The 27,242-nt window shown below is 31.2% G+C and overlaps 1 protein-coding gene across 1 annotated transcript; it reads left to right on the top strand.

The window, feature by feature from the left end:
- Positions 1-1,202: 1,202 nt before the first annotated feature.
- Positions 1,203-27,028, top strand: LOC148274807 (uncharacterized; the record flags this gene model as incomplete). The annotated part of the gene is made up of 3 exons (XM_088236579.1): positions 1,203-1,503; positions 7,653-7,778; positions 26,778-27,028. Coding segments are annotated over 3 exons (561 nt in total), but the record flags the coding sequence as incomplete, so codon positions are not given.
- Positions 27,029-27,242: the final 214 nt, after the last annotated feature.

The raw sequence follows: 27,242 nt of genomic DNA, 5'->3' as shown, positions 1-27,242 counted from the left end.
ATATTGAATATTTTATGGCCCAGCAACCTATAATAAGTATCAACAATATTTTGAGTTTGTCCAAATTTTTGTAGACAAGGACTAGATTCAACTCCCTGGGGAGCTGTTAATATTAACATATTACAACAGAGATGAAGAACATTTAAAAGAAGGCAATATAGATGTCTAGGCATCTACAGGGATTATGACCTGTCATTGAAAAAATAAACATTTCAGGCGTTGCCTAGTATGTAGGTGAAACAATTTAATTAGATGAATCTCACTCGCATAAATAAAGGTTTCAACTCTTTAACTGCACAAACATCAACAGTTTAAGGAATTGAAGTAATATAGATGGTAAAATATGGGCATAATGGTGAATTTTACACAGTGTGTAAAGTGGCCACTTAAACCAGCCAATGACAGGTCATAAGCCCTTTGCATTTATTTATTTTGACACTTTATATACATATAAAATATATATACATATAAGGGCGGGCATATTGCCTTAAGGCAATTTCTTCCTACCTACCCAAACCGTTCAGTTTGAGAAAATTATATAAACATAGACATATTGAATCTTACAATTTTGTACAAAAATTAAAAGCAAAGATTAACAAAAATAAAAATATAAAAAAAAAATTAACACTATACTATGAAGAGAGGAGAAGGGATGGGACGGAAAGAAAAAGGATAAAGGAACAATTTAAATATTTAGATAGTGGAATTTCAATCTTGACTTAAATGTAAATAAAGAAGGGTCTCTAACATTAGTAGGTAGATTATTCCACAATCGAGCGGCTACTACTGTGAAAGAGGAGGCAAGAAAATTTAAGCAATGACAGGGTATTAAAAGGGTTTTCTCGTTGCTAGAATGAAGAGATAGTCCGTGTTGTGAAAAAGGTTGGATGAGCTCTCTCAGATAAACAGGCGAAGTGGGATTATTTAAAATATTGTGAAGAAGTGATAGAATGTGAATATTTCTTCTATGCCTGATACTGAGCCAGTGTAGTTGCGTGCGATACTCGGTTATGTGATCAAATTTGCGAAGATTAAAGATATAACGAATACAAATATTCTGCAATCGTTCTAACTTATCAAGCAATTCAGAGTTTGCATCTATATTGCCTTCTTTAAAATGTTGTTCATCTCTGCTGTAATATGTTAATGTAAGTTTAATGATGTAATGACGTGAATTTACAGTTAAGTTGTAATGTTTACAGATCATTTGTGCTATCGCTCTGGCTGGCCTTGCAGCCGGTGAAGAAGCCGCTAAGAAGACCGAAAAACGGGGTCTGTCTAGCCTCGGGTACGGCGGGCTGGGCTATGGTGGGCTCGGTCACGGCGGCTACGGGGGCTACGGCGGCTTGGGCTACGGCGCCGGCGCCGGCGGCTTGGGCTACGGCGCCAGCGGCTTGGGTTATGGCGGCTTGGGCTACGGCGGCTTGGGCTATGGTTCTGTTGGCGGCCACGGCTTGGGCTATGGCGGGTATGATGGACTCTACGATGGATACAGCGGCTACAGTAAGTCAAATTTTTAACATAAACGTTTTTTAAAGTGACGTTGAATTGAAATGTAATGTCAAAGGCATCTGGACGACGAGGGCCCCGATTACAATTAACAAATAACATTTATCTTCAATTATATCTACAAAGTAAAATTAACTATTCTGAATAAAAAGAAAAATATGCATGATTTTTTTTCTTTAAAACGTGTTCAATTATAGGTTACCGATGAAGATACTTTAAATGATCATGCAAATATACTCAAAAATATGTTTACGTGTTTGTAAAAAACACACGCAAAAAATTAAATTGTTTGAAACTAGGATTTTGAATATTCCTACAAAATATATATTTATTATGTACAAGCAGGCACATAATAAATTAATGTAATTAAAGTTTTCAAAGCTTGCTCCATTTTATTTTAATCACTTCAATATTTCAAACACACCTTTAAGATAATTAATTATGCTGTCCAATTGTAATAGAGAGAGAAGAGAAGGTATAATATCTTTAATAATTTACTATTTCAAATTCATTAATATGCCTAGGACCCCTAAGTTTGTCCACGTCATATTTTAATTGCTGGCCTGTTGGCTAAATGATTTCGATTCCTGGCAAAATCGACATAAAATACATTACAGTATCTTAATTATTGGAAATCAAACCAACTAATGTTATTCATGTTTTTTCAATCGGACTGATATCTCAAAAGAGACAAAATAGTTATCATTGGTAAAATGTAGGAAATGAAGATAAATCAAGAAACATTAAGCTGAATGGTGAGAGTAAAACCTGCCAGTAACAGGCCATAAAACTTATGCATTCCCCAATCTCTTCATTTTGGTTTAGATATCTATCGATCATAATTTTTTCGTCTCTGCTGGGATATAAGTCAGTACAAAAATCTTTTTGAAAATATTAAACACTCTCTGTGCGCTAAAAGAGACTTGCCTCTGGACAAAAGTTTGACAGATTACTATGGTTAATTCTGTTGTACCGCAATAATTACATTTTAAATTTCGTCAAGTGATGTACATATTAAAGTTCGTACGTTTTCACGGTCTTTCAGATTATTGTGATGTTTTCCTGGGTTATAATTAAAAATAGTATAGTTTATCCCACACGTGTCGTAATAACCCAAAAACACTTCACAAGGATGTCAACATTTTTATTTAAATTGATGAAAATTGAGGCTCAATACGGGTTGAGCCTAAAAGTGTAAAACGTGAAAAACACAATAAATTAAATATACAAAAACTTTGTTTTTAACCACTTATTTTTATTTTTTCTACCGAGTCGGTAGAATTTTTATTTAATTCATATATTTTATTATAATGAATTATAAGAAAGTTTGTGCTTTAAGTATAAATATTAAGAAATGTAGGTAATTTGTTTTTACAAAAAGTGTTGATAAAATACAAAATAAAGTAATAAAAAGTAACAAAAAATTTACTCAATTTTACCTTGTTTCGGATTGAACCATGGACTTAAATGTTTAATTTAAATTTGGAGCAACAGAGGGGAAAAACATTTTCGAGAAGGGAACATGGAAGTCTAGGCATTTACAGGGCTTATGATCTGTCATTAGCTGGTTTAAGTGGCCACTTTACACACTGTGTAACATTCACCATTCTGCCCATATTTAATCATCCACCTTTTCTTAAAATCTTCCATTTGTTGACTTTTGTAAAGTAAAAGGGCTGAAACCTTTATAATGTGGGTGAGATTCATCCGCTGAACCAATTCGCCTTTTAAGCAACGCCTGAAAACAATTTTTCAATTTTGTATACTTCTTCTTTTACCAGGTAGTTAATTTAACAATTGTTTAAGTTTGCGAGCATTTGGATATACCCAAAACATTATTTAATGTATAATACACAAATTATAACTACGAGGCTGTTACTTGGTCAGATTAAGGTAACTTAAACAGAAACATGTTTTATAGGCATATGTTGAGTCCACTAACTAAAATGATTATTTATCATTTCAATTACCTACAATCCATATTGTTTGTCATAAATATATGTTCCCAGTCATTGCATTGTAATATCATAAACCAATTTGCCCTAAAAATGTTTTGTCCTACGTTTACGTGATTGAACATTTAAAAATTCGACCTTCCCACGTGTCTAAGTATGTCACAGCCGCACGTGCTTGTTAAAAGTACATATATACACTTCAAAAAAATTAGGAAAAACAGAAAACCTTGTACATGTTCTAAAATGAAATTTGCCGCGTAAAACGTGTTATTCTCTTAAATGATGTTCATTGTTCTGCAGATTGACCACGGGAAATTTGTGAAAATTGACCATGAGTATCCATAAAGAAAAACAATTAGACAAAGGTTTATTGTAGTTTATTTTTCTACAATTTTCTTGTCACGTCGTATACAGGAATATATATTTTTCTTCTTAAGAAACGTCTAAATTCAGTAGAAAAGTATCGATCAAAACTTTATTTCAAAGTAGCTATTTTGTTTGTATAAATAATAAAACTAATTAACTGGTGGATCGTCTAACCGTAAAGATTCGTGATTTGAATCTAGAGTTTAAGCGGGAAAACTCGCTGCCATTTTGATTCGCAAATTGATCGTACAAATCTTCTTGATACGATCTTTAATTCTCCCCGTTTATTTCACCGGCAAGCCCTTCAACAGATTTATTAATCTCCCTCCAAAAATGCGGTTTGTATGTTTAATCTATATTTAAATTTAGCCAACTTATTTATCTATAAAACTATTAATCGTTGAATGAAAACTAATCTTTGCATACATTAAAAGGGGATTTTGTGGGACAGACATTTCTGTTTGCCAATATTTGGGCTTAGTGTATTAGCCATAAGTTTCATAAACGGTATTTTAACATAGCTGTATGAATAAAAAATATGTTTAGCAAACAATAAGAATAAAAAAACCTTTAATTTACTGTACTCGAAGGGTTTATTGCTTCATGGGAATATAATACAGTCAATTAAATCACGCAAGAGATAAAATTTTTAAATTAGAAATTAAAAAAGGGATAAATAATGCCAAAAAAATAATAATCTGTTAATGTCTAATTAGCTGAAAAAAAGTGTAAATGATCAAATTTCAATCCTCCTCATCCTTCACTCCATGCCTCCACAAACACAAAATAATACTTGACAAAAAAACTTGGTTTTTTACCTCCATGTGTTTTAATTTTAAAAAGACAATGTCAGAATTAAAAAATAAGATTATACTAATTTCTTAAAATTTATACCTTAATCGTGGAGCACGTAGTTCAGTAACCGAAACATCGGAAAAGAGTACGAATGAAACACGGCATAATAACCCGGACAAACTCATTTTAAATCGGGTTGTGGTCTCATGGCCTAGTGTTGCATTTTTTTTTTAAATACAAATTTTTAGTTTTTTTTATCCAATTAAGCTTGTATACGATCATAATACAAGAGAAAATGTAGAAATTATTTCGAAAAAAGTCGAAGTCATAAAATTTATTTTTATGACAGTAAAAAATATTATGAAATGGGAAACAACGGTTATGAAGAAAAAAAAATATCGAAATTCAAAATAAAGGTTTAGACATAATATATTATATGTGTTAAACAATTTAAAAATTAAATATTAATTTAAAAATCAGAGTAGATATAAGAATTTATTTATGTGTGCCCTATTTCAAGATTCAAAATAAACAATTCTTACATCGTGTTCGGTTATTATCTGAGACGTGATACGAAATTCTGTAAACGCCACCTCGATTAATTGTTTGTCTGATTGCCGATTTTTTCACGGGAATTATTGTTTTGCGACAGTGTTATATCAGCAAATACATAATTATCAATTATTATTAAATAACAATGTAACGAGTTATAAATTATTACGCACGTAGACTTTGAAATATTCTCATTATTCAAGTATACCTAACTCCACTGTACTCCCACGGTTAGTACCTATTTGACTATTGTTCGTGGCAAACACAAGTAACATAAATAATTACATGTTAACTTAATTTCCTTGATTGAAGAAATCCCATGCGTGTAAAAATGCAGTAATGCATAAAACTACCTAGATAATGTTGATTATAATGTTTCCGTTTGCTTTCATCACCGAAACTATTACAACTTTTTATTATTACCATTGACAATATTGATTGTTTATTATGTAATATTTTTGAGACCAATGTATGTAAATGCCAATTTTTCACATTCCCGGATGATTCCTTCATTTTGTTGAGATACCTAACAGCAGCTTGTCCACCACGTACCGCACACCGCATCTGAGGACATAAGTCTCCTTGGCGGTGGCCACATACACGGAAAAGTAGCTCGTTGCCCAACGAAAAAAGCTGCCCGAAGGAGCTCTATGTAATCTGGTAGCCTCAGCATCTTTTTTGCTGAAAGAAAGTATGCTTTTCATTAGATTGAGAAAAGAGAGAAGTGATGTTTTTACTAACTGGGATTAAATTGATTAGACATGATCAATTTGCCGAAATTCTTAAAATTCTTTACGGAAGCCACCTGATATGTTTATCTGACAGGACCTATAACAGGGCCACGGATATTAGCGAGAAGCTCAGTTAAGTAATCATAGAAAGGGGGGAAAGAGACAAGACCACAGAATGTGTTCAGAACAAATTCTTTTTGGGTGGAAATTGGGTAAAAAGTTGGAGATCATATTATATCGTCAGATTTAGTCGGTTGATTTACTTGTTTAAAATCATTTTTGCTTGAAATCGTAACTGCTCATTTTTTTTATTTTTACTGAAGTCTGATTTGAACAATATTTAAAGTTTGATTTTTTTTGTAGATAAGGACTAGGTTTAATCCCAAGGGAATTATGTAGACTAACAAATTATAACAAAGACAAAAATAAAAATATTTAAAAAAATAAATACTGATATCTAGGCTTTCACAAGTCAGAAGACCTGTAAATGCCTAGACTAACATATTTGTTTCTATCTCTTTGTGTTAAATCTAAAATGTTTTTCATTTTTGTTTATTGGAAGGTATAGATAAAAGAAAAATGCAGTTTTTTGTTTTTTTTAATGCTTTGTTAAAAAAAGAAGCTTTGTTCACAAAAAAATTTAAAACATATTTATATATTTTTTAATGGAGCAAAATTTCATAAAGATTTCTTGTATACCCACGAACAGGCCATGCCTTTGTGGAACTTTTTGGCTTACTAGTTTTACTGTTAATATGTATTTCATTGCTATGTAATTATCCTTTATTTTTTGTTTACTCTTTTTTACCTCTTATGTGTATTGTAAAAAAACAAAAAAATACAAATAAATGTAAAATATATATATATCTGTTACTTACATAAAATGGATGATAGTCAGTCTGATATTTCAGGGAAAGAATGAAAGATTACTGTGTTAAAAATTGATAAATTTGTCTCTTATTTTAAAAGATTCACTGATCCACTAATAAATAAGTTAATAAATAATTTCACGGTTGCTAGTATAAATATGTATTTTTTTAAGTGATCCAGTGTAAGTTGGATACGTTTCGGCTACCACAAGAGAGCACAAAAATAAATGTAATTTTTCTCAAGCCTGGGTGTTTTGTGATGTAATTTACCACGGTAATCGGGCTTCCTGGTCTGTTGTGGTGCAAAAATAAAAAAATAAAAAAAAATAAAAAAATAAACCCGAAAGAACGAACCCCCTGGCAACTGAATCAGTTTGTACACAGTGCTGCCAAGGATGTGATAAATTGTACATTGGACAAACAGGGGCACAGCAAAGAAAATAATTGATGAACATAAAAGAACATGTAAGCTAGGACACCTTGGAAAATCTGCAATAGCGGAACACTTTATAGACACAGGACATTTTTACGATTTTGGACCAAATGTTTTGCATAAACCTAGAAATTACAGCGCACGAATAATAAAAAACGCAATTGAAATACACAAACACCCAAATAACATAAATAAAGACGACGGGGTGAAATTCAACTCAACATGGTTCCCGGCACTACACACTACAAAAATGACACGGAATGTGCCTTCTGCCGATAGCGACACGGTACAAATGTATTTTATTTACACACATTTTTTTCTGCTACAAAACACTCAGTTTACCCTGAAGATGGCTCCTGTCATGATATCTGAAATGTCGGATAGAATCCTAATTCATTACAAAAATATACTTATGTAATAACTATGTTTATTTATTTTTCAGGCCACGGTATCGCATCCCCTCTAGCGGTGTCTAAAGTAAGCTACGCCACCACCCACGGAGGCTTGGGGCACGGTTACGGAGGGCTCGGGTATGGCGGCTACTACGGAGGCCACGGAGGATATGGAGGTAAGATTATCAATATTTCATACAAAACACGAATATCCCTTTGACGCCATGTGCTCCTGGGATTTCAATTGAGATTTGAGGCAAATTTTAATGCAAAGTTTTGTAATGAGGAAATAAAGTAATTTTTAACTATTATTTTTTGCAAATGACTGTTTAAAAAGGGCCTAAAATTTGGCATACTATCCGCGCCATTAATTTTTATGGTTTTGAATTTTCGAAATTAATCCGCAAGTCTTAGGTGCTCTTCAGCTTCTTCTCGATGAGGTCTGCTGATTGATCAGTTGACTTACACATCTCTCTTATCATTGGTTAATTTGAAAGAACTAGTGACGTCGTTAAAAGTAGTTTGTTTTTATTCAAATAACTTTTATTATGTGTTCATATATTTTTACTCTCTGACATTTAATGCTCTAATTTTTACCCTGCGTTAAAGTACATTTTTTTTATCTAATTTTCCCTAGGGCTAAAGTTCTCACTTAGACTTGAAATATTCATTTAAAATTATTTGTTTACTGCATATTACTTAAGCAATTTCTTAAAATCAAGAAGATTATTATTTGTATTTCATAACTTAAATGAGAGAATTATTATTGGGTTTATTTTGATATTCGCTCAATTAAATCCTTGTGCCAAAATGAGTGTATGTTCTTTTTGGAAAAAGAAAATTTTGGAAAATGTCGTATGGAAACTTGCAAATTATCTCCACACAAAACTGAATGTTACTAAATAAAATTTGAATGTATGTATATGGACCATATTTCCATACAACATTTTAGCAAATATGTAGAACGCCTTTGCATTCTGACACCACAAAAAATCGATCTTGACCCTTAAATTGTTAAAACTTTTCAATCAAGTGTTGGATTCGTTTTTGGCCCAAAGTATATTTAGGCCGGGTTGTTTAATCATGAGTAATAAGTTGTTAAAAATCAAACGTTACAGCTAATTTCCTGTTTCATACAAAAAATTATGTTTTTAAAATTGTTTCTATTACTTCAGATTTTTAACTATTACTAAAATGATCAAATAATAACCCAGCCTCAGTTAGTTATAGTAGAAACATATCAAAATAATTTTCATTCTTCGTTTATAAAATAAAATAATTCACTTTTTCTTATCTCTATTATGCAAAAAATTATTCTATATTTATTTTATTTTTATTATAGTTTTTTCCCTTCCTCTTCTTACTTATTGATTATTTTTATAAATTATGTTTTGAACTCAAGTTTAAATTTTTTAGAATTTTTTTAAAAATAAAATAAAATAATAAGTTATACATATTTTTTAAGTAATCTGTAAGTTGTTATGTTAAAATTAAATATGTTTTGTTTTATATGGTAGAATTGGCTCTGCAATATTTAGCCATTTTTCTAGAATTTTTTTAAAATTTATTATTACTCGTATTATGGCGCAGGGTAGGAATACGGCAATGTATTTTGACGATGCTGGAATAAGTTCCGATAAAAATTGGCAATTATATATTCGTGAATATCAACTAGTGCACTTTAAACGTAGACCCCGACTTTACTTGTAATTATCGGTTTGCAGTAATTAAATAAACAATCCATTTTGTGAAATTTTAATCATAATTTTATCTTCTAAATTTGTTGAAACAGAGAAAAATTTGTTTTTGAGTAGGATATTGAAGTCTTGGCATTTTCAGAGCTTATCATCTGTCATTGGCCGGTTATGGTGGCCACTTTACACACTTTTACATTCTGTGTAACATTCATCATTTTGCTTCTGTTTAAAAATCCACATTTCATCAACTCTTCCACCTGTTTACTTTTGTGAAGCTGTAACTTTTATTAATTTGGTGAGATTCATCTGGATGAATTATTTCACCCACTAGGCAAAGCTTGAAATCACTTTTTAAATTTTTAAACTTTTTTTATACTGATTAGATAGGCGTCGTCGCTCAGTTGGCTAAATGGCCATCTGTAAAACTGGCGTAGCGCGTTCGACTCCCGCCAGTTACAAGAAAAAAAATGTTACACGGACGGAAATGTTCATCTCAATTGGTCTGTGCGTTGTGGTATATAATTCATAACTTTCTACCGTTTTCTTTCTTCCTACCTGCTGACGAACCTCTAAAATGGAGGCTTGGCGGGTTATTTGTTTTTTTTTTTTTAAAGTTTAATCAACAATATTTTGAATATGTTCAACACTTGCAGACAAGCTTGGAGCAAGCATTTTGTCATACTCAAAACATAATTTGATTAGTTAAAAAAAAATTATAGTAATTATCTATAGCTTAGTCAAATAAAAGAATAATCCTAATTTAACTTTTTTTACACGCCTCTACTCACTTGCGAGTAATTTTGGCTTTTGAAAACAAGAACAGGAATGAAAAAAATAAATGCTCTAATGAAACGACAAAAAAAGCCTACCCCGGAAAAAAATATGAAATGTTTAGACTCGGTATTAAAGAGTTAAGTGACAATAAATATTTTTATAGTAGAAACTAAATGTAAATAGCCCATTGAATCATGGGTTAAAAGTAAAGAGGGACATTCAATTAGTCTTATTATTTAGATTAGGCAAATAATATTAAACGAATTGAAACATTCCTTAAGAATTTTATTAGAACTAACTTGGTATCCAAATAATTTTAAGCGAGTAAAAATTACATTAAAAAGGGAACGGATTGTATTTTTCACACCGATTTGACAGGTTCGTGGAATTAATGTAATAATGTAGGTAGTAAACAATCATATTATACATATTTTATTACAGTATTTACAAGTGTTACCAAAAACAGTCATGAATGCCAAAACAAAGTTAAGGAAAAATACAGCATCTTACGAAATATCTAAAACTAAAAAAAATAAATCTTTCTGCAAAATTTTAAGAAAAATAGAGGAGGAAATAGGCTTGGGAGAGCTTTCAAGAGAAAATTTCTGGAAATTAGGTAAAGTTATTGGATATTAGCACGCAAAGAGGTGATTAAAAAATAATTCAAATATAATTAACGTAAAACATACCTTCCTGAGACATGAAAGCAATTACAAGTTAAAATGTGTACTAAAATCGGGTTTAATGGCTACTAACAGATTCATTGTATAATTTAATAACAGTGATTATGTTATTTTTCAAACGTCCCTGGAAGACGGGCGACCTATTAAACAATAATTATTGTCTTTATTGGCACTTCAAAAACTTTGGTTTTATTAACTTCTCAATGTCGGTTTAAAATGTAAATGAGTTTCGCAAATTAACAATGTAAAATTATGCGATACTTCGATAAATTTGTTAAGTTTCAGAAACGATCCCAACACATTAAACTTCAAAGACGCGTCATTTGCGAAAATATTGTTTAACGAACACTGTTTTTAACACGCAATGTTCGTGTTTTCAAATAACTAGAACTTTCTAAAGCATTTCTTGCTTATTAGTTTAAGTAGGATTACGTTCGCCTCGTGGTGTAATAGTTTGCGCGTTTGCCTTCCATGCAAGAGGTCTCGGGTTCGATTCTCAACATGGATGACATGAAATATTAATCAAAAAATGAGTTTTTACACTAGAATAATTTAAGTACTTGGCATCTGATGCGGCTCCTTACCTTTATGTAACGGATGACCCATATAGACAGCGTATATACGCTGCATTTGGTGAACCAATACAGTGCCCTATGCACCACCGTGGAGAAAAGGCTATGATGACAGTGATTCGTTATTTTATTTTAATTGTTGTTTTATTAAATTATAATTACTTTTCATCGGAAATTTGTTGCAACAGAGATGGAAAACGTTTCTGAGAAGGAAATACGGAAGTCTAGGGATTTGCAGAGCTTGACTTGTAATTGGCTGGTTTAAGTGGCCACTTAACACATTGTGTAACATTCGCTATGGCTTTATTACTTCACCTAAGTCAATGTCCGAAAATACATTTTTGAATTTTTATACCAGTTAGTTTTATAAACAATGCCTAGACTTCTTTATTCTCTTCTACGTTATTCATATTTTTTTAAACATATCAATGTTTATTACTCCTAAGGGGGTTGAATCCAAATCTTGTTCACAAAAATTTGGACAAACTCAAAATATTGTTTACGAATTATTACACTAATGTTAATAAATTAGACGTTTATATTACGATACTATAAATGGCTTGATTAAGCTCATATCGAAGCTTTACTGACAGAATACATTAGGTCATTAAAACAAGTTCCAAGATAATCGCATTTAAAGCTTTTTTATTCTTTCTACGTATTTTTTCTCCAGCAATTGTCTTTTTATGATATATTTTTTTAATTTTGAAAAAGTAATCTTTATTCTAGGTATAACACAAAATTTGAAATCAACATCTTGGACCTATATTAAAAAATATTTGAAATATATCGAGACTATACCGACAGAATGCATAAAGTCAAAAGTCTTTATATATTCCAAATATTTTTAAATATAGGTACAAGATGTTGATTTCAAATTTTGTACTATGCCTAGAGTAAAGATTACTGTTTTGAAGTTTAAAAAAAATATAATATAAAATAAATTTGCTGGATAAATAATGCGTAGAAATAATAATAAAGCTTTCAATGCGATTATCCCGTAACATGTTGACGTACATTACTTGATACATTCGGTCTGTAAAACCTCGATTTCACATTAAAAATTAAATTTATATTTATTTCACGTTTTACATAACACTTTTTTATATGAATACCTCACAACCCGTGTCGAGGCATTCATTAACATGATTTAATATATACTAATGGTGTCTAAAAAATAAACATGCTTCAATCCACACATATATAAACATAAATAATAGTAAGAAAAAAAAAGAAAAAAAAAAACAAAATTATATTATTAGTACAGCTCACATATTTAACTTCTGTGCAGACATTTGGTCAAGTAACAAGCTACTATCAGTTCCCGGTGGCCCAACATCCGCATAAATGCCAAATATACTAGTATATGACATGACAAATTTCATTACATAATTTTTAAATAATTCTTAAATTCAGTAAGAAAAACATGTTTGTTTTTTACTCAATAAGTGATGTTAAATATGCAAAATTGTAGTGAACGTATGAATTTGATTTGATATTTTCTCTAAACATTCTGAAATTTAGATAACAAATTGGTTTTGAATTCAAAGTCCATCCTTTTTAAGAATTAGGACTTCATGAAAGATCCTCTTCATAAAGTTTGATTCAGTTCATTCGGCTTTACAGTCTTCTATTCTCAATTAGCTATGCCCATTAGTGTCCTCTAATTTATTTAATCCAAAGAGATTTTCACAGCTTTCAGCAAGAAATTATTTTACGAACACCGAAGAGTAGAGTTGAATTTCAAATTTAAGAAATTTGAACTCTTTTGTTCTTGATTTCGGATAAAATGTCTTAGACTAATTTTATTTTATGTAGAAATTTCAAAGGCAGTAAAATACTCTTTATTCAAATGAAAATTGAATTTCCAGTATTTGTCATATTTATTTTGTAAATATAATTACCTACAAACATCATCATCATCTTCATTTCCTTTCCGCACCTAATAGTGCATGTATGAGATGACCAGTCTTACGCCTTAGATATCAGTCCAGGGACTATAAAATATTCTAGTGTAACAACACACTTTTAAATATATGTTTCATAACAACTATGTCGGGAATCGTACCCGAGACTAGCTTGGCAGACAAACGCACTGACCATTACACCAAGAGGCCGAATGTCTGAACTTACATACATTGGATATTAAAGTTTTATTGTATTACTAAAAAGATTAACCCAAAACTGAATTCAACAGTAAAATTTGATTAATTTTAGCTAGTATAAAGTTAGAATTGATTTAAAATTGACCTATTTTATAGTTTAAAGTGATTTGATTTGAAACGTTAAGCTATCTATTAAGCAAACGCAACACTATTTAAAATAAATGTCTCGAGCCTTACGACTAAACTGTACAAAAAAATACACTTGTTTGGCATGAAAAAAACTTGGCAAAAATTGTACAGAATATTGCACCGGGAAACATGCAAGACTATGGCATAACATTAAACAAAAATGCCGACATACATAAATATAATACCAGACAACAACACTATCACATTGAAAAAGTAAAAACATATGTTGGACAGTCAACAATACTTTAAAATGTACTTTTTTTTTCAGCAAAGTACCCAACTTTGAGTAAACCATGGACTTAAACACCAAATTGAACTTACCACTTGAAAAATTACACAAGAGACAAATTTAAAATTAACCTAAAAAAGCACGCGATGACTACATTAACCGGGGATGGTATTTCAAACGCTCTCGCGGCCGTAGTATATCGCGTATTTACATACAAAATTCACGAGAAAATCTATTTTCTCGTGCCGCAAGTGGTTCAGAATAGCACCCCAGATGAGACATAACATGACTTGATCTAATAATATTTCTTGTATAACCCTAACGGTATTTTAAAAATAATAAATTTAAAAAAAGCATTCATAAAAACCAGTAACTTATCTGTTTATAATTTTTTTGTTTCAAATCAGTTAAATATCCTCTGTAATTATATATTCGACATTTTTTTTTTAACCATTCCAAAACTATGAAATATTTTTCATAATATATTCTAGATTATTATATTTTGACCATTACAAAACTATGAAATATTTTTCATAATATATTCGACATTATTATTTTTTGACCATTACAAAAGTATAAAATATTTTAAATGAGCTTTATTCTGAATTTATTTAAAATAAAACATTTTGTAAATTTACCACACAAAAGTTCAATACATAAAAACACGACTAGTTTCGGGTAATCAGTATTACCCATCCTCAGGTGTAAATATAAACTGAGCTTTATCCTAGTGCAAAAGGTACCTATATGGTTTGAAAATAAGGCAAAAAATACTTTATGTAGGCGATTTAATAAGCAAGTGTTTGAGTAATCAGCCGTTTGAAGTTTTATATCCAACTCACCAGATTCGGATTTTATATTTTTGAGATCACAATGAACTAAATATGTTTTTTAAATCTAAATCGTCAGTGATTCATATAAAAGTGTTATTAGGCCTCGTGGCCTTTTATGGTACAAAAACTAAGTGTTATTATCGTATTAAATTTATGAAATAATAATTCGGTTAATCGGCCGACTTAGATTTAACAAGGTCAGATTTTTTTTTTGTATTTATTTGATGAACCATAAAAATATCGTGCAAGATACAAGCTGCAAGAAACCCAATTATTAAATAATCAGTTTTTTGGATAAGTCTTGATTAAAGACTTAATGAAAAATATTTTTTCATACATAAAGGAATATACATAAAGCATCATCCGATTCCATTCTGGTTATAATTTTTTTTTGATTCATTTCAATGCATAATCAACGCAGAATCGGGTTGTGGTCCCGTAGCTAGTGTTGTGTAATCACATATCAGAGGTTCAAGGTTCGAATCCCACTCTACTAACTTGATTCCCATTTTCTAATAGTGAATTATTTACAATGGCCCCAAAATTGACATATTAAAGTGAATAATAAAAACGCAATTGCTTATTAAAAAAAATATTTATATGCATAAATTTATAATGTCGAAGATAAAAAAAGAAGACAAACAAGTATCATTATGACAAGAAACATTTAAAAATGTTTTTTAAAAAACTTTTAAAGTTTTAAAAAATCGCTACTTATCCTCACGCCTCTTATGTCAGAATAAATAATCACCTCCTTCGTTTATTAAAAAAAAAAAACTAAATTTTTAAATAAATGAATGGTCCAATTATTTGTATTTAACAAACATTCACCATAACTTCAATAATCGTGAATCAACTCATACAGCGTTTAGTACGGAACAATATTTTTAAAACTATTCCTCGCCAATGAAGAACTTCAGTTCTACGGAAAATTTGATAATAAAAATGTTTTCTTGCGCACGGTAAAAATTAGAGCATTACATTGTACTGCAAAGTATCTTGAAAATGTACAAAAAAATAATCAAAAATATTTTTATAAAAGCGCACTACTTTGAACGACGTGGCTGGTTCATATGAACCAACCAATGATATGAGAGCTGTGAAGAGTATCCGGTTTGCTTACCGGAAACGAACCAATCGGTAGAACTAACATAGAAAAACCTGTGACGTCACATGCGGAGTTGTTTCAGAAACTCGAAACTTTAAAAAATCGTAACGCTGATAATGCAATGTATAAAATTTTTTTTTTTTTTTGGCTTGGTTTAATAGTCTAGTCTATAAACAAACAAAAAAAACACCGAACTTCCTCATTATTTAGATTTCATTCCTATCTTCTCTAGAACTGATAAAAGGGTACGCGCAAAGGTTTGCCTTCGACCCAATAAAGCTGAGCCGAAATCAAGTAAGAGTTATCACTAGAGCCCTTACTGGGCACTGCAGATTAAACAAACACCTTGCTAGAATGAACCTTTTCGAAGCTTCTAGATGTAGGTTCTGCAGTGCTTCATCCTGAACGGACCGCTGGTTAAACCTGAGGATATAAAAGAGCTCGCCGCCTACCTAATATCCCGATACTTTACGGATCTGGGCTTGGAGGGGGAGATTTAGCAAAATATTAACTCTCGCCTTCCATACAGTGATCAGGCTCTTAATAGACCTGGGCTTGGATGGGGAGATTTGGCAAAATTTAAACTCTCACCTTCCACACAGTATCCAGGCTCTTAATTGACCTGCGAATATCGAATAATAATAGAAAAATAAGAATATCTTCTCTTCATCCATCTTCAATATGGTACCTACTTTAACATGGTGGCCTCCGTGGTCTAGTGGTCAAGACGCTTGACTCACGCACGGAAGGTTCCGGGTTCGATTCCCGGTGTGAACACAAAAATTAAAATGTGATTTTTCTAAAGCCTGGGTGCTCTATGATGTAATTCACCACTGTAATTAGGCCTCCTGGCCTGTTGTGGTGAAAATAAAATTGTAAAAAAAAACATCAAGATGATAATAATAATAACAATTAAAATGATTCTTGGAATCGTCATCGTCAGCAATGTTGTAAAATCGTAATCAAAATCAATAAATTAACAATTGTACAATAGTTTTGTTCCACGGGTATACTAACTAAAGAACGGTATATTTTTATTACATTGAAAGAAGGTCCGATTCTCGTGCTTCTTTCCTTTTATTCAAAGCCTCTTCTCAAACATAGGATTATGTCATTTTTCTGAATAAAGATTCGGATGTTTTTCAAAAGTCTAGACAGTAATTACATAATAAAAAACTAATAACCTTCTTAAATCTATTTTTACATATTGTTCTGTCTACAAATATTTAACCTCTATTTCTTTGTAAATACTTTGTATTTCATATCCATTAAATGCCTTACATAGTAGTAAATTGAGAAATTTGCCTTGTTTTTGTGGGTTTATAATGTAACCATTCGTATTTAAATCGTACGCGACTTTCGTAAATTCAGAGTATTTTCAAATTACGCACGCAACTAAATTTGATTAAACATGGAATCGAACGACGTGCGAACGTGCGACTTTTATATAAAACTTTTTTAATGTAAAACTTTCATTCTTTATTTTTGCATGGCGAGTGTTTTATTTCATTTTAACAATTTAAAATAAACGCTTTGACAACGGTGTATCTAGAAATGTGCAATGAATATACCTGTTAATGTATCACCACTTTCATGATTTTATTCTATTGCTTCTTCGTAGTCCCAATTCTGGGGATTGGTTTGCAGCAAAGTCTTGCATCTCGTCCTCCATTGGTCTCTATTTTTTGCAGCCCTCTATTTAGAATAATAAAAATACGTAGATAGTTTTATTCCACTTTTATTTTTAAACAAATACCAGTGACCGGGTTTCGTCGTGACCAACATTGTCAAACTGGTGGTCACGTCGGTCACGTGGTCACGTCGGTTTGTGGTCAACGTCGGTCACGACAAAACCCGGTCACTGGTAAAAATTTATAAATAAAAGTGGAATAAATTATTTAACGTATTTTTATTATTATTATTAAAATGTAGCTCTACTAAAAAAAATATTTATTTATTTATTATATATACGGCTTGAGCCAATTACAACAGTTACATGAAAAAACATTAATACAAGAAACTGAACAAAAATAACATTATACTATGTAGCAAAGACAAACAAGGGCAAAATAATAATGGTATACAATATATTCATAAAAACGAAAGACATAAAACTTCGAGCTAAATCATACCAATCCAACTTCATCCCACACTGTTAAGTCGCGAAGTGATCTACGAAAAGCCAGAAGAACTATCTCAAAACATTCCTGAAAATATGATGAATTGACTAATCTACCCATTCTGGAGATTGTGGCATAAAAACGATAATTGCTCTTAAAAGATTTAATAAATAGCAGATTTTTACTTCTGGTGACATGGTTAGGAACATGAAAAGAAATTGATTGCAACAGAGGTGGGACATCACTTACAACATTAAGTATTTTGAAAATGCATATACGGTCCATCTCAGTTCTACGTCTCTCCAATGAAGACAGATTATGAGATTGCTCTATTTCAAAATAGAAATAATTACCTCTTTGTAATCCAAGCAACCATGCCCCTTTTTAAGAAAACGGTGTTGGATAGACTAGATATGGTCAACTGTCGGTAAACAACTCGATTCATTCTATATACTACACTTTCGATATCATTTCAATATCAAAACACGTATTTTTATTTACATGTTAAATTAAATGCTGTGAAAACAGCCAACATGGATGGGAAGTTGAAGGTTATATTAAAGCCAAATAATAATCATGAATGTGTATACTTCTTAGTTTGATATTTTTTTTACGAGAAAAGTACTAAGAATACATTTAATATTCAAATAGACAGCGTTAACATAAACATATTTGATTCCTGTTTTTTTTTTGTTTTGCAAATGTTATAAAAAAATCTCATTTTAAAATTTGAATGTAAATTTGTAAACGCAAGAAGTATATTTAAATTTAATAAAAATAAGAATGAAAGTATATTTCAAATGGAAGAAAAATAAAATTGGCGAACTGAAAAGTTAAAGCTTCAAACATAGATTTTATTTTAAAAAACGTGTACAAATAAATTATTAGTTTTGTTAAATGTTCTTACATTTTTTTTCGTCTTTGTAATTGAATTTGTGTGAAATAGAATCAGAAACATAGACGAGTTTTTTATGTCAATGGTTAATCTCTAGCTCTTAATGTCAGTATCGCATTGTTTCTGAATTGGCACCTAGAGCGTAAGACTGACGACCTGACCTTTGACGCTACGAAAATGATCTAGATACTCCGCAATTGACGTACCAATGCAGTGCCATATGCACTACTGGATGCGGATAAGGAAAAAAATATTGTGTTTTGAATTTAATTGTCAAGTGATTTTTAACTATACGGTTTTAATAAAGTAATTGAGATGACTATTCGACAAATGAATGGATTAAAAAATGTCACGCTTTTACTGTATTAGCCCCATAATTGCGCATTTTACACTTGAGAGCGAGGAGTTTGCAATACTGCATAGGAAAAGGCTAACAACACGGTTTTCTATGTAACTTCAAAGCGTTTCCCAAATGAAACTTTTTCCTTTTAGATTTGACTTCATTAGCTACTTATATCCTAATTAGATTATGTTAAGTCCTTAATTTAAGCGAATTTAATTAGCTTAGCGACGTTTGAACCCCTAATAAATCCCATGCTTTTAGTATTACTCCAGGAGTTATTGTGTCGTATATTATAATACTCAATCAACTTTTCCAATTACTATTTGATCTGAAAATTCCCATACCGTCTGCATTACGTAATGGGTTAAACAATCCACAAAGTAATGCAGATTATAATTTGTCAAATATCGAAAGTGGTCTTTTTTAAGATCCGTATATCCGCCTAAATAGTTCAATTAAATCGGGTTGTAGTCCCGTGGCTAGTGTTGCGGACTCACGGGCCAGAGGTCCGAAATTCAAACCCCACTCTACCCCAACTTGATTTCCATTTTCTAATAGTGAGTTATTTACAACTCGTTGAAAATGGCTACCAAAATTGAAATATTTGTGTAAATTATAAGAACGCTAATATTTTTTTTTCCATAAAAAAAAACATCATTTAGAATTTTCACGTATTAAGCGCTCTGTATATAGCATTGCAATTTGTGGGTAATTGCCTTCCTTGTCATCATTATTAAACGTTCTTTCGCGGTGATCAGACCTGATGCCTCGCAGGAAAATGTTGCAGTTACTGTAAATAACAGTACAGATATATCATTTCAATACAATCAAATACAATCCAATTTATTTAAGAAAATACATTTTCAAAGAATATCAAAATAATACAATGACACCCATTGTCGTTATTATGGTAACGATTTTCTACCGGTTTATTTTAGATTGATGAAGGATTTTTAAAATGAGGTTTGGTCGTGCCTAAATTACAAAAATTACTATTTTCAAACTTGTATTTAAGTATGCTCTTTTACTACATGATTTTTATAATTATTACGCTATTTATGACCAGTTAAAATTGCATTCAAATTAAATGTAAAACTATCTAGCTTTAAAACTTAAGTCTCACGCATTTAAAGCATTTAAGACATGGGAGAAGATAATAAACAGATGACTGCAGAACTTGACTAAATTGTCAACAAATCAGTTTGGCTTCACTGCTGAAAATTTAACAGCAGATCCTAAACAAACTTAAAGAATTTTATTAGAAAAAAGTCGAATAAATAAAAATAATTTGCAACGAAATGAACAATATGTATGTAATAATGATGTAAATTAAATATCTGCTTTTTTCAATATTTCTGTGGTTTTTGACCTAAATTTACATACATATATTGGTCGCATATTCTAGGTATTGTAGATTGTTTCAAATAGTTTATTGACGCGTTATCTGTGTAAAACAGAAGATTTTGTCTTGTCGGACTAGATGGCACACAGAATGGAAGTCTTTCAAGTAGTTTGGGAGAATAAATTTTATTATTTATTAATTTGTTTAAAAATAACGGGTCTAACATTATTCTTTGATTTTTAAGAAAGTTTATTCCATGGTACTGCATACTTTCAGCATAGTTGGAGAAGTTCAAGTTTAACCGGTAGTCAACCATTTTAAAGAATTTTTGTTGGAACCTTTAAAGTCTATTTATACTCATTTTATAGTTAGGTGACTGAAAAGGAGTACTGTATTCTAGCTGGGGACAAACAAATGTTTATAAAGTTTTTTGTATGTCTCTGCATGTTCAAAAGGTTTCGATACACGCATGATAAGTCCGACAGTTGGATATGTGTGTGTATGAGTTAGTAAGGGTGGAATAAAATGTAGAGTCCTGGCAGGTATTTTGTGCGACCCAAAAATGCCGATAAAAACCAAAGGAAAAATATATAAGACGGACGTTTGTCCAGCTATGCTTTACCGATCAGAATGCTAGACCATGAAGAAAAGCCACTAGTGGAAAATTCATACTGTAGAATTAAAGATGCTCAAGTGGTCCGCAGGTGTTACCAGGATTGACAAGATGAAAAATAAACATGTTCGCGGTAGTTTTGGGGTCGTGTCTATTCCAAAGGATTTAATAGAAACTAGACTCCGATGGAACTGACACACAAATAGACGGAATGACGATCACATAGTCAGACTTGCCTTGGATATTTCCACACAAACAAGAGCTCGAGGTCGTCCACAAGCCACTTGGTGGACCAACATTAGGAAGCACCTGGGAAAGAAGCAGCTGACTAGTGAGATGCCACAAGACAGGAACAATTGGAGACTGCGTATCAGAAGAGCCGACTCTTAATAAACTGGGAACAGGCAAAGAAGAAGAATAAATCCTAAAAACGTGATTTTTTTTTAAATGTCGTAAAATTAAATATTGTAAAATATATGCTTTAAGTTGAAGTTAAAGATTTTTAAAAATTGGTCGTCTGTACTCTTTCCGCATTATGTAACATAAATTATTTCTCAACTATTGAATATCTTCGAAAATTGAAATGAAAAAAGGGTTTTCCAATATTCGTGGAAAACAAATGAAACCCTCGAGTTTCTTTTACCCAGTTTGGAATATTTTACAATACGATACAATTGTTAATATAGGGGAGTGCCAGCACGCAATTCTAGAAACATCTTGCAAGTTTTTCGTTTACTGGGTAACATCTTGATTTTTCGATTTAGTTTTTTAGGTGTTAATACAGACAACACAGCATTACAAAATGTTACAGTATAGAATATTCACGCGATATACTTATTTAACGTGGCCATCTATAAAAAGGTAAAATGATCGTGTTTAGATGGGAAGTTCGATATACAATTTAAGTACGAATGTTTTTTAAGTTAGTTTCTTAATTTTGTAAAACGATTAAAAAAAAATACTTTACAGTTTGTAAGTTAAAACACCACAGAGGGAGAGGAGAAAGATGTTTTGTATCTCAAAATAAGCTGCATTTTTGAGGGATTCCTGGTTAAATCTGAGTAGATCTGAGTAGATCTGAGTAAATCAAGCATTACTACTACCCATTCTAGATTACGCTGATGTTTCCATGACTGATTTAAGCTGTGAGCAACTCGATAAACTTGAACGACCTTAGAATACATGCATAAGGTATATTTTTGGTCTTAGGAAATATGACCACATTTTTGATTATCGTAGGCAACTAAAATGGCTCAAAATTAGACAGCGGAGAGACTACCACTCGCTCTCACTTCTGTTCAATGTACTTTATAGTCCTAACGCTCCCATATACCTGCGTGAAAAATTTCAACGCTTATCAGTTCATGGTTTACCTCTTCGTTCTAATTCTCAAGACACTCTTTTAATACCCATCCACAATTTCTCTTTCTTATCTAACTCATATAGTGTCCATGCGGCTCGACTGTGCAATCATCTCCCACCCACCATCAAAGATGTTACTACATTATCTCTGTTTAAATCACGTCTGAAAAAAACATCTCCTTTCTCTTCCTTAATCTCTCCTCCTTTCCTTTTTCCTCTTTCCTCTTTTTTCCTTTTTCCCATTGAGTAATAGTTTTGATTTAAGGTAATTTATATACAAATACGTTTATTTATATTTTTATATACTTTTAGCTTTTTAATTATTATTTTTCTATTGAATATGTTCTGTAACTTGAATTATAAAAAAACTACTTTTATTTTATTGGTTGGTTGGAAGAAATTGCCATTTGGCAATAAGCCCGCCAATGTACAAATAACATTATGTACAAAAGTTAAATAAATTAAAAATATATATATTAAAGCGCTTGCCCCCCCTCAACAGCCCGATACTTTAAGAGGATACGCGGTCTGATTTTCCCTCACACACATATATTCCGGTATTTTCTCCCTGGATTTCGGCACAAGAGCAATAATTTTTTTTACGCAATATACATATTTACTATTGAAGTGTTCCTATTGTGAGTGTTTTTTTTTACTATAAACGATAAGGTTAAGCAAATGAATAAAATCTTACTTGAATAAATCACACGCCTATCTTAATCGGGAATTTTGCAGGAGAGCATAAACAAGCTATTAAAAATGTATATATTTTCGTTACTAAAGTGGAATTTACTGATATGGCTGCTAAAATATCAAAAGAACAAAAGCATCATAAGTACTGCATTGTTCTCATTGATATTGATTTTAAAGAATAGGTACCGAATTTTGTGTAACGTAATGTATTTATTTTAAATAGTTGTACAAATCAAATTTTAACACTTGATTATACCTGAACTAATATACAATACATAGGCAAAAAAAATCTAAAACAAAACACTGTTATAAAATCCAAACGCTTTCCGATGACACTCTATCTACCTATATGGATATTTAAACTTATTGCAACAGAGAAGAAACCTTTTTAAGAACTGAATATGCAAGTCTAGGCGTTTACAGGGCTTATGATCTGTCATTGACTGGTTTAAGTGGCCACTTTACACACTGTGTAACACTCACAATTCTGCTCATATTTGAATATCCACATTTCCTCAACTCTTCCATCTGTAGACTTTTGTGAAGTAAAGGAGCTAAAACCTTTATTATGCGGGTGAGATTCATAAGACTGAACCAAATCACCTACTAGGCAACGCCTGAAAACAATTTTCCAATTTTTATACTTTTTTTTTTACCAGGTAGTAATTCAACAATGTTTGAGTTTGTCCAGCCAGTCTGTAAGCATTTGGACATACTCAAACATTGTTGAACCTATATGGATGTTTGTATTTAACAAAAATCATCGCCATCCCATAAAAAATAATGCGATAGACCCAGCATATCTTATCTCTGGCAACTCATTAAAGATCATAAGTATTTTATGATACATGTAGTTTTTAGTTGCCTGGATTCTTGTTTGGGGAGTTTAAAACCCTTATCTCCTCTCGTAGGATAGCAATGATTCACTACGCCGAACATCACAAAACATGTGTTCGGGTAATTATCTAATTTTTAATTTAAATATAAACACTAAAGTATTTAAAATTACGCTTTGTTTTACCAAAAGCATGTTCAGTACCGTCAACATATTGTCGTCTCAGTTCGTTTTTGTCCAACAGACCAAAACATTAATCTGCAGAAATAGAGCTTTAAAGTTTTTTTTACGAAATTGGCATAAATAATGACCCAACTTAAGAGACAATTCGTTAAAAAAAACCCCTTAAACAATTTTCAAATATTTTTTTTTTCAATCGAATTTTATAAATAAAGGCTTGTTCAGAACTTCTGTACACTTAACTAGATTGCGTTAAAAATAGTCAGTTGGACAAAAACGAATTAAGCGACGATATGTTGAATTTTTGTATACCTGCCATATCTCAATATTGTCCTCATTCTTTTATTCTGAACTTTCTGCATGATATTATATTGATTTTCTGTGCTCAAAAAGAGAACACTATAACAATAATTGACATGCGGCGAAAAAATTGCTTTAAAACATCATCAAAATCTGAGTAAGAAATCTGCTCGGAAAAATAATAGAGAAATATGTTTAAACTGCATTCATAACTCAAAAGAGCTTAATTTATATACTTACGAGAGGGTATTCCTGGGGGTGCGAAATGATGACGTCACAATAATATTTTTCTTAAATCTGTGTAGTTCTATACTGAATCAAGATTTCGATTATATTACACATAAAGCGCGCAGCCATAGAGTGCTTAAGTTGATTAATGAAATAGCCTTCAAAAGGTTTATGGTGTCTTTTTGTGAGTAACCAATGAAGCGTATCAATAAAATATTCAAGGTAAACTATTGAATATTTTATATTTTTGACACAGTTTAATCGAGTGGTACGAATTGATTGGTAGGAAACAAGATAGAAAAATAAAACAATGAGATAATCCCCGTAATTTTTTTAACAATGGCAATCGATCTGATTATACTTTAATTAGGATGATAATTAAAACAAAAAGAAAAATTCGTTGACCCACTTCTAAATATGTACATGATAATATATAAAGTTGCATAGTAAAAAAACGAATAATTCTTATTTACGCATTTATTTATTTATTTATTTATTTATTTATTAGTTTATACATACAATGTTACAAAATGGCACAAAAAACACTCTGGCAAATTCTGCTAGTACTAGGAGTAGGCTCAGTATATGAAGGGTCGGCAAGCCAGAAATATTAATACGCCTAATGTTGCAATCGGTTCCTATATGGGCAAATGCCTGTTCTAAGAAACCGATTTGTTGCGGCAAATATGGTTTACGAATATTTTTCCTATAAATAAAAAACAATATTAAAGAAATAAAAAACAATATTGAAGAAATAAAAAAAAAAAAAAAAAAATGAAGCATTAATAAAAATGTTTCCTTGGTGACGTTTACGCACATAATTTTACGCTTCGAATGGCATATTTAGCTTAATATTGTCATTTTTAGGGTTAGTAACTGATGAACTTGACATGTTTCATGACTAATATGACGTTGTATCATGTGCCAAATATTTTCATTAAGTTTTTAGCATATAATACTTATTCAAAACATTTTATTAGACTTATTTATTTATTTTTATTGATTTATATACAGACTTGTGTTTAATTGCAATACAACATAATAGAAAGTTGAAGCATACAAATTATTCAAGAATTCCACAAATAAAAACTATTACATACGCTTAATAGTGCTACATATAAATCTATGCAATGTCTCGCAGCAGTCTCCTACAATGATCTCTTCCGTTAAATGTCCCCGGCTACCGCACCCGTCACACGTCGAGCTCTCTCTTTCATGTGCCAGCAGTTTGTACGAACTATGCCCAGAACTCTCCACTTATACGTTTTGCTAGTGAATATAATTTGAACTTTCCCCTTATTGATCCATTTGATTGTAAAAAAATAACATTTAAAATGCGCGTCTTAAAACATTCTTTTTTGTCTTATACTTAGTTTCAATAATAAAGTTTTATTTTATTTTATAAAATTTTATCTCTATTTCTTAATATTTTATATATATTTATATTTTCGATACCTGACACCCTCTTTCCAATATAACACCCACACACCCACCCTCTCACTCACTTACACTCACACAAACACACTAGTATGTATTGTACGTGTATTTAATGTATTTCTGTGGATATCTGTCATTGGTTTTATTCTCTGTATATGTTATTTGTTATATTTGTATTACATGTATTACTGTTGATATCCCCAATAAATAAAATAAATAAAATAAAATAAAATAAAAAATAAAAATCCAAACTTGTACACTTGAAAATGGGTTTCGTTTTGGAGAACTTAATATGTTCATTCAAGACATTGAACACTCAAGCCACAAGAGAGGAATTTCTCCAAACGAAAGTTGTACGTGTTTTTGGAATTCAATAATTCAAATTACAGAAAAACCCCGTACAAGCATTCTGCTGGGAGTTCTTTTTGTAACCACACGACCTGAAATTTGCTATTTTAAAAAAAAGTTTAATATCCATTACTTTCATAAATTAAAACAATGTCTCAGACGAGAAAGTTGGAAAAAAGTCGAAAACTCTTTTACAAAATTTCTTCGTCACTGTTTGAGAGCTTTTTTAAATTAGGTAAATTAGCGTACTTTTCACTGTTTTGATGTTTTTTATAAATTTGTGTTTTAGGTCTGAATGGAGGTTATCTTGGCGGTCATGGATATCACGCTCCAGCGGTCAGTTATGCCAACCAGGTGTCTTATTCTGGCCACGGAGGCTATGGCTCGGGTTATGGCCACGGATTAGGCTATGGTTACTATTAACCATCTCCATCGAAATACGACTTCCTCAATTGAAGGATGTAAATAAATAAATGATATTTTTTTATATTTTGTACGTGTATGTATATATATGTATGTATGTAATTTTTTTTTAATAAAGATCTCTAAAATATATAAGTGTTCACTTTCGATTTTTTAAAACTATTTTGTAGGTCAATATTATTATTATCAACTATTTTCTCTCATCAACTTCAGGGTGCCTGGAAGAATGACTAGACCATTTTGTAGCAACAATTCACGGACAGTGTATACTTGTTATGCCGTATTAAACAGACTTCATGAACTCGGCAATAGTTGTTCCCACGTATCTGAT

This window comes from Micrasema longulum, unplaced genomic scaffold (genome assembly GCF_059751315.1).
Source record: "Micrasema longulum isolate JH-2025_06_02 unplaced genomic scaffold, ASM5975131v1 h1tg001576l, whole genome shotgun sequence".
Taxonomy (NCBI): Eukaryota; Metazoa; Arthropoda; class Insecta; order Trichoptera; family Brachycentridae; genus Micrasema; species Micrasema longulum.
This window is presented reverse-complemented; position numbering and strand designations above follow the sequence as displayed.